Below are 9,792 nucleotides of genomic sequence, written 5' to 3' on the forward strand. Positions count from 1 at the left end.
TTTGCCACATTCAAGATAACAGGGAGAGCTTCTTGTTCTTTTTTAAATAGATTATTAAAAGTGTACCAACATCAGACAGATCTTTTTAAAAGGTTTCAATTAAAGCAAAATATATGTATTAAATAGGATGACTCCCCAAATTCTCATCTTATGCATCAGCTACAGTTAAAGAAGTATTACCACAACTAGATCTTTAAAATGAATCTAAGAATTGCTATACTTGGGGTACTAGCAGCACGATACCTAATACTGCTTTGTGAACAGCTTGAATCTAGCCCAGCAGTGACAGGGCTATAGCCATCTGACAGATACGCATGAGTTTATAGGAAGTATGCTGGCAAATTAAATTCATTCCTTCATAAACAGACATGCCTGTGACAGAACAACAAGAAACACTGCCTATTTCAAGTGAATTGTATGCCAAGTGGTTGAAAACAGAAATGTTATGAGTTTGTTACTCTGAGGCAGGGTAACGGCAGTATCTAGGATGTCTGTATTGCTGCCACCAGCGCTACATACGTTATATGGATGAATGGAGGCTAGTATGTTCCATCACTTTGATACAACAGGATCGAGACTAACAAATTCCTGGAATATACTACTATGCTATCTGTCTCCTGGAACACACAACCATAAAAGAATAAATGGATTTGAAAAAATGAATAAAAATCGTATTTCTTGTAGTACTTGATATACTCCAGGAAACAAAAACTGTACATTAAATTTGACCAGTATGAGTAATATACCACTCTAGATCTAATGATCACAAGAGAGTCTGGCAAGACTGTAGAATTATCTGGAAGAGATCTCTTGAGATATCAAGTTACAAGCTCCTTTGGAGCTCAGAAATCCCCTGGCTTGATAACAAGCAGAGACCTGAAGAGGCTTTTAAGGTACTACATACCTTTGAGCTGTTCTTTTTCTCTAGACACCAACTTATGGACCCTACTAGAGTCTGACCACTGGGCTAGACAGAGCCTCAGTCTGAACCAGAATGTCTGTTCTTGTATTCTTAATCAAGAGAAGCAGACAATACCTCTCTACAACAGGCCAACATTACTAAACTAATTTAAAAAACCTTTTACTTTCCCTATATAGATTCAGCTGTGACTAATTGGAGATACAGTTTAACTAGGCAAGTAGGGAACAAAATGCATAAGAAAAAACTTCCAACAATGACTTAAGTCATCCCATCAAAGTACTATTAATACACAGTTTGCGTACTGAAGAATCACAGTACTTTCTTTCCTTGATCCTGCTCATCAATGGAGGATGAAAGTGCTGAAAATAAAGAAATACTTTGCAATAAATAGAATACCTGCTGTGATGCTCTAAATAGAAGACCAGGAATATACAATTAAAAGTTTATAGATGATCATATAAAGATGTTACCTTGAGTTAATTTTAAATAGGAAAAACAGAATAATGTTATGGAAGGCTTGAAGACAATAATTGTTAAAAAGCTAAGTCCAGCATAAGGAACTAGTGAAAATGTTTACATCTCTCTGGTTCTATGCAATTAGAGGTCTCCCAAATAAAAGACATTGACAATGTGAATGCAGTATAGTGTTCTCTGCAACTGGTAAACATGTCTTTCAAGAGACCACTTTTTATCTACCCTGGTAAACAGCTGTGTTCAGTGATAACCTGTGACTTAGTATTCTATGATTGGAGTTCTAAACCAGAAATACCTAAACAACATCTGATGTTCAGAAAGTATTGAATATCCATGCTATGGAAACTAGGCACCTTTAATAACAGTCCAAAATTTACGTAAAAAAATGTGAGAATTAAAATCACAAACACTATTTCAGTGTTTAAGTAGGCAAAACCAAAAATAGCAGTAGTAGCCTAAAATTAATTTGCAGCAGCTTTTCAAACAGAAGGTAAAGAAGTAGTATTATCCAAAGAAAACAGATTTAAGTAGTTCAATCATGTTTCACAATCCTTCAAATACATACTTAAACTAGAAACAAAAGCCACTGATAATAATACAGTTAGAATGTAATAGTGAAGGAGAGGACTGCCACAAGTAAGACCTCCCAACAGTACTTTCCCTAACTTGAATCAGGTTTCCTGCCCCTTTCTCCAGCTACCTAGGCTGGAAATACTATCAGCTTCCGCTTCCCAAGGGCATGCTCAATATCCTAAGAAAAAGACTTGACAAAGCCTAAATCTAAGGGTGGCAGTTTTTTCCATTCCTTACAAATTTAAGATTTAGCATTCTTCTATTAACACTCCAGATTTTAAGAACTGTGGGTACAATGCTATACATATCACTTCCTGTATGAGCTCCTATCTTCGTTTCAAGGTCTCTACGAAGTTTTCTTATACATTTTTCAGTGTATGCAGAAACTTTTAATTTTAGTCTTTTAGCACACAACATGGAAGCACAGTTTAGTCTTCCAGACTTTAGTCATAGTTTAGTTACCACCCCTTTCTAAGATGATGAGGAGCCCCATCTTCTGGTAGAAACATTACTCTAGAGAGCTACATCCCTCAGCTGACAGCTGATTTTTATTTTTTTTTTTTTCAACTGTACCACTTGAAACTGTTTGGTTTTTTTAAATGCAGCCATACACAAAAAAATGAAGAGCAAATACTTTTAATGAAAAATATAAAATCCTCTGAAACAGTGCGTTCCTTCCTAAATATGCAAGATATTTATACAAACTGCTTCAGATGACCTTTTCTGACACTAGGCTGTTCTTCAGTCAACACAAACTGAAAACATCAACTCATTCTTCGCAAAAATTTTAGTATGACTGACACGGATTCATAAAGATAGGGTAAAGTGCAAATCTGGGAGAACATGAAAGAAGACTGTTCTTTTTGCCTGATTTAAACAGGATACATAAACACACTTAAAAAGTAAGAAACCATGTAATCAGTCCCATATACAAATTTGAGATATATACTTGTGTGATATGGATGATTTAGTCATAGTAGGTTTAAATGGGAACAAAGAAATTAAGATCACTAAATTAAGAGAACTAAACCAAGTATTTCTTTCTTCTCTGTGGAAAAAAAAAATAATCCTTTGCTACGAAAAATTTGAGGAAAACATTTAAGCACATAAGAACAGATAAAAGATTAAAAACTGTTTGGCTAAACACTACAAAAATTGTATATGCCTATATATCTTTTGATTTAAGCACCACTTAAACTGCCACCAGTCAGATTTGGTTAGACAGAACTGTCAATTCTGAGAAATTTCTACCAATATTGGACTCCTCAAAAACACAAACGTCTTAATTCATAGGCTGAATGTAAGGACTGAATCCAGGATACTGACACATAAAAACATTGACAGGTATTCATATAACTAACTAACTACAGAGGTTTGAGGCTCTGGATTGCTTACTCCCTCTGATCATACAGGAATTTTGGGCTTCTAACTGTGCTTTGAGTTTTATTCAAATCAAATGTTCAAAGTTAATAGTGCAAACATCCTGAGTATCTGCATGTTCCCACTAAAGGGAAAGAGGACACGCTTCCACTGCCTGGATTTAAACTAGTAATTCCAAGCAGGTGATTTTGGAAAACAACACAAAAGGTAAGATGTTGGAAGGTACAAGATCAGGGAAAAAAATAGTACATATACATCTGCATTTTCAATCAGTTGTTTTGTGCTTATACCAGAAAATGCAGAACTTCAGGCAGTGGTAGACAGCAAAAAAATCCCCAGAAGATAAACTACCGCTGTCACAGTCATTAGAGATTTATGGACTCGTGACCCTAGAAATTTAGTGAAATTAGTTTCAGAACATGAAGTCAATACTTATCTAACCGTGCCCTCTGCTGGCCTGAAACGTACTTGTGCAGAGGTGCACAGGAAAGGTGGTGCTGCTCACAACCATTTTATTAATAGCAATAAGAAGTATCCATAGGTATTTCTCTACAGGCTACATTCCAAAATACGGAAGTGTGTTTTAATATACTTTGTGCAGTTACATTATTACTTTATTAATGTTTTAGACTCGCGTGTTCTGAAGCATTGCCAAGATTAACACACTCTATTTACACAGAATTTCCATGGTTTGGGCACTTAAAGCAATTAAATTTCTTCAAAAACCAGCTTTACTGTTAAAGACTACATCCAATCAGGGGTGGTAACACTGCTTTAGAAAAATAATGTTTCTTTCTGCTGAGAAGACAAGACAGGCTATTATTTCATTTTTTTAATAATTTTACATTGCAATTAACAACTTTGATTTTAGACTGCTTAGCAAATTTAACACATCCGTAATTTCACTCATCAGTAAAATGAGGCTCTGGGATAGCAAACAAACATGAAGCATATGGTATGACACTTTAAGACAATGTATCTGAATATGACTTTTTGAAGTCAGAGGTGCATACAGTTTTGTACAATCCAAATTTAAATTGCTGCTTACCAAAAACATCCATCAGCATTTTCTGCATATCTTGATATTTTCCTTCTAAGTCTGGTCTTCAAGTAGCAGTCAAGATTTAACTTATTCAATATATTAAAGAACACTTGCAAAGAAAAACAAAGGTACTTTTTTTCCTCTAATCTTTAAGACAAAGATACATAAAAAGCTTGGGAAAGCAGATGAAGGAGGAATTATTCACAGTTCAAAAATATTCAGACTTTGACAGTGCGATAGGTTATGCTGACTACAGAACCAGTGAAGTTGTTATAACTCAGGAGAATGAAAGATAAGCAGTTGAGAGGAGTAACTTCTATTCACACTATAGATCTGGAGTTTTCTGTTCTGTGAGCACCAGTGCTTTTAAAGACATTAAAGAGAAAAAAAACAAAAACTGTCCAAGATTCAAGAACATCACTGCTTCAAAGATGCAAAGGCAGCACACATTTCAAAGCCCCATAGCAAAACTGGAAAAGGAGGAGAGAAAAGGAAAAAAAATTCTAAGAAAAATCATACAAAAGCCAAACTAAATGAAACTCAGTTCTTCACTACAAATTAAACAGCAAAAGAGTCAAAGAGAAAAAAAATTAAACCCCAAAATTTTAATAAAATTATTTAAGATTGTTTCCTACATGATATCAGAATTCAAATTCTTTTTTAAAGTTCTCTCCTCTCCTTTGGTTCTATAAGTATGCCAATACAAAGGGTGTTCTTGCCTCGTTACTTAGTAGGACTTAAATGAAGCCCTAAATTTTAGAACCAAGTTTTAAACTAGTTGTACCTACTATGTTAAATATGCTAGATACAGTAAAGCATGCTTTCTGTGTGCTCTTATCAAAACTATCTTCCTGTGTAAACCCACTCCAGAAGATTATTATTTGAACCCAGAGGTGGCATTAGCCCTATATCTGGGAAAGCATACACAAAATATTTTTATTAACCATTGTTAAAGTAAGACGCATTGGAGTGACTAAATTAAGAAAGAACTGAAGCCAATTTCACTAAAGCTAGAAGAAAAATACACTTTAAGTATTGAGCAATTAACCCTTGAAACAAAATTTACATAAGACTCCTTAGACCATGACAAGACACCTTTCAGGGATGCAAGGCCTGCCACATGACTTCAGATGAAAATCCATCTGACCTGACGTACCTCCTCCATCATTAGTCACTTAGGCTTGTCAGAAAGATAAAGTTCCTCAAAATACTATTCCAGTGTTGGCAGTCAGTTGTTTAATAATTTAATGCAGAATCTGTATCCAGACCATAGTGCTTATGGCCAGTGTGACATTAAAAATTAGGAAATAATGAAAACCTAATGTTAATACAGATCATGAGAAATTACCTTATAGAAATCTAACTTCTTAAGTTAAAATCTAAAACACTGACATGTCTAACACCAAAAAAAAAAAAATCCACATTCCAAAATAATGGAACTAACTATAGGTATAGGGAAAGATTAAGCGGCAAGTTTATAATAGGGTCTTGTACTGCAAAGCATCTCCTCAAATTCTGAATACAGTGGAAATGTTAAACACACATAACAAGCAAAGATGTTATTCCCAGAAGATCATTATTTAATACAGTACTTTTAAGTCTGATGATTGGTCTACAAAGCATCTTGTTTTACATTACCTTGATTGTTTTATCCATAGAAGCTGAAAGAAGCATGTGACTTTGCTCTCGTACAGGACACCACTGGATTTCATTAACAGGGCCACAGTGTTTAGACATGTAAAATATTAAGCTTTTGGGGACTTCAGTTAACTTATATTTTGATCCCAAATATGGCTTAATTAATTCAGAGATCTTGCTCCAAGTTTGTGATGTTAAACTAGGGTTATCAGGAGAGCAAACTGAGCTATCTCTCTGATCAGATTCTTTTTTTTCAGGCATACTGGAATTTTCCTGACGCAATCTTTTAGGGATATATGGTCTAATGCCTTTTATAGCAGTAGTACTGTCTTTATGTATTCTCTTCTGGGAAACAACATTTCCAGAGTTTATTGAAGAGCTTGATGTCTGTTCATAGTTTTTGTAGGACATACATAATGCAGTATGGCCACAGTATGGTCTCCTACAATACGGAGATGTCAAATCAGCGTTATTATTCTGTGCATAATGCTCAGGGGGATCTTCACAAACAGTGCTCGTGCCAGAACTGTCAGCGTTCTCAGTAGGCTGCATTTCATATGTAGATTTTGTACCCAAACCACCAGGTGCAAAGTACTGAACGCGATTCACAGATGAACTTGGATGGCTTGTTTGTCTGCTAGAAGTACTGGGGACTTCAGTCTTGCCAGTTTCTGTCTCAGAGTCTGAATCATCATAAGCAACCAGTGATGAATTCATTATGGCTAGACACAGGAGACTCCAGAAATCTCAGTGCTGAAATCCTCCAAAATTATGATCTACAATAAAGAATTAATTATTTAGAGCAGAATTTATTACAGACTCTACAATTTGAGTAACTTAAGCATATAAATATGCTTTTCTTAACAAAAAAGCCGTAACTTTTGTTCCCATTTATCAATGGAATGTATTCCTCTAACACATCTGTATATTCAACTGCACAACACCATTTGCCTCCAAGCACTTTGCATACATTTTTAATGCACTGCAGAGATGCATTTGCATACCACAAAACAATGAAAACAAGTATGAAAAGGAAAACAAACTTGAAACACAAGCACTGAAAATCACTTCAACCTTACTTGCAGTAACACACACAACACACAGTGTTGTGGTATGTACATTTATACAAATACTACAGCTATTTTGAAGTCTGTTAAGAAATAGATATTGTTAGACTGAACTGATAATTTGAAAGAAGTATGAAGAGGGTCCACTGATAATTAAAAAAGTAAATACATTTTTGACCCATTCAGCAGCCTTGCAGTATGAGGAAATTTTCCAACTACATCCACAGAGCAAATTCCACACAGCCTTTCGTTTTACAGCACAGACTTACACCAGAAACTACACTGAATTTCCTATTTGCATTTACTTACAGAAAAGTAAGAGCATATATGCTTCATCTACTGTGGAATAATTTTTTTCAAGTATCTATAAGAAGGAAATCTCACACTGAGACTAAGTACATAACATGCTGAATAACTCACCACCGTAACAATCTCACCAAGTTTCTTCCAATAATTTGGATGGAGCATAGGGTTAACTAGATTCAAACAACTGATGTGTCTGCAAAAACAATCTTTCAGCCTCTGCTGTTTATAATCAAAAAGTACTGCTATCCTTCAATTGCTAAGATTGATTGAATAGGATGTTTTATTTCTGCTTTGTTTCCTTGCCCAGCTGTTAGCACTCCTTATGCTAAAGTGATTTAACCCACAACACTTTCACATCATCTGCTGGAATTCTAGGTTGAAGTCAGCAAAGAAACTGCCCTCAAAAGCAACCTAACTAAAATGGGAATGCTACATTAATTCAGTATCTATGTAAGCATTTGCAGAATTGATGTCACAAATGTAGGACCTACAAAAACTACTGCAGGAGTAGTAATCTGAAACTTGTAAAGGCTACTCATTTAACTTCAGAATTAGATCGATTTGAACTATAACAAGCATGTTTCATTTAACCTACAGAAGTGTTACATTAGAGGCAATGATCTGTATTCTGTAATGAAATTTCCAAGAACAGATCCAGAAGACAGGTTCCTATTAAGACATACACCTTTGTCATCATACAGCCTTTCCAAGATAAGCAAATAAGACATTTAACTGAAACAAGGTGACTAATATTTCAGCACATAAAAGCATCAAGATCTCCCTCTAGAGGACATTTTGTCTTTATCTGAAGTTAATGACAGCTGTAAGTGACAGCAACGGTGTCAAGGAAAAAAATTAACTACTGTTTAAAGAATAAAGACCATGTTTCCAGAAAGATTAACTAACAATTCAGTTCAAAACCAGTAAATTTTAGCACTAAATTGAAACCTTTTACCATATAAATAGTAACTCTGAAGGACCGCACTTCAATAACTGCAACAAGTGGTGATATTTGTATTGCAGTGCTGAAAACAGGCCTCAGCCAAAATGCATCATGTTCAAAGAACAAACACTGTAAGAAGTTGACCTCTGGCTGAAAGCTATAAATGAAGATACACAAGTAGATTGGGTTAGACTTCCAAAGTTACTTTACTTTGTTTTAACACAAAATAATTTAAGCTGAGATTCAGAGGTAAGTGAAAAACAGTGCCTTGCACACAGCAGGTTAAAAACATTTCCTATGAGATCTTAGAAAAAAAGTATTCCATTATATTTCAGCACCATAAACCCATCCCATCACACACAATCATCCACATGTGTTAGCATTTTTGTAAAAGCAAATCGTTTGTCAGCTTAAGACTTCCCATTCATCTTCTGTTTTTAAAGAAACACCATCCCAACATTTCTTATGCTGCCCTAACTAAAGAAAAATGCAGTGAAAAAAAACAGAGCGTACTTCACTGGAAACATACTGTAACTAGACCGTGAATTTATTAACAATATGGTTTACAATGTACCAGCTAAGAGGAAAGCTCATAGAGTTCTCATTTTCTTTCATTTTTCACACAACTGATTTATCCAAGAGTATTAAACCAAAGTATGGCACGCAAAACACCGCCCGCTAAGCAACCGCAAACTTTAAGAGACAAGACATAAAAGCTGAGGGCAGCACTGTCGGACGCTCATGGCGGGACTTGGCGGCGCAAGCCCCACGGCCCAGGCCCGGTCAGGCGAGAGGCCCGGCCGCCTCTCCGGGGGCTCCCTCGCTCCTCGTGCCCCACAGCCCCCAAGGAGGGAAGCACGACACCCAACCGACCGCCAGCGCGGCCCTCCGCAGCCTCCACAGCGGCAGCCCCTGCCGAGGGAGCGGGACGGCGGTCTCCGGAGGACCCTGGCACCCAGGCCGTTCCCTTCCCCTCTCCTCCGGCACCGTAGCCGTTGCCGCTCCCCATACACGCGCACTCTCCCGCCACCCCCCGGGCACCGAGACCATTAGTGGGGTCACATCCACTGCGGCACCGCCGCCGCTACCGCCTTCCCCCCACAGAGCCTGCCCGCGGCACCCCGCGGGTACCTGCGCCGCACAACCCCACCGGCAGCGCGGCCCGGAACTCACCGGCCAGCCCACGGCGGCTCCGCTTTTAAAAGTGCGCCGGGTGGAAACAAGGCGCTGTGCTCAAACAGTTCCGTGTGCCACAGCTGCCCCGCGAAGACTAAGTGTTGGGAAGGGCAGGGTCCAGACCACGGCTCGCTGGGCTTGTAGGAGCCCTTCTCCTACCGCTGTGGGTGATATGGAGGGCGCTTCGTTGGGCTGGTGACTGTAGGGGAAGGGAGGGCAGTGGGAAGCAGGGTTCCGGGGGTGTGCGTTTCCCAGCCGGGAGTTGTGAGCG

The 9,792-nt window shown here is 37.7% G+C and overlaps 1 protein-coding gene across 5 annotated transcripts in view; it reads right to left on the reverse strand.

Annotated features, from left to right (window-relative positions):
- Nucleotides 1-9,548, reverse strand: part of WDR25 (WD repeat domain 25) — a 90,276-nt gene extending 80,728 nt beyond the window's left edge. Inside the window, exons 1-3 of one of the 5 annotated variants that reach the window (XM_026849497.1) lie at nucleotides 9,247-9,510; nucleotides 8,358-8,502; nucleotides 6,030-6,805 (exon numbers count right to left, since the gene is read on the reverse strand). In XM_026849497.1, the coding sequence (XP_026705298.1) occupies nucleotides 6,030-6,746 (717 nt within the window). In that variant the 5' untranslated portion in view covers nucleotides 6,747-6,805; nucleotides 8,358-8,502; nucleotides 9,247-9,510. Of the gene's footprint in view, nucleotides 1-6,029; nucleotides 6,806-8,357; nucleotides 8,795-9,246 lie in introns of those variants that run through there. The other 4 variants (XM_026849498.1, XM_026849501.1, XM_026849500.1 and 1 more) reach the window with 4 other exon arrangements.
- Between the last annotated feature and the right edge of the window lie 244 nt (nucleotides 9,549-9,792).

This window comes from Athene cunicularia, assembly GCF_003259725.1.
Source record: "Athene cunicularia isolate RWA chromosome 5 unlocalized genomic scaffold, athCun1 chr5_part1, whole genome shotgun sequence".
Taxonomy (NCBI): domain Eukaryota; kingdom Metazoa; phylum Chordata; class Aves; order Strigiformes; family Strigidae; genus Athene; species Athene cunicularia.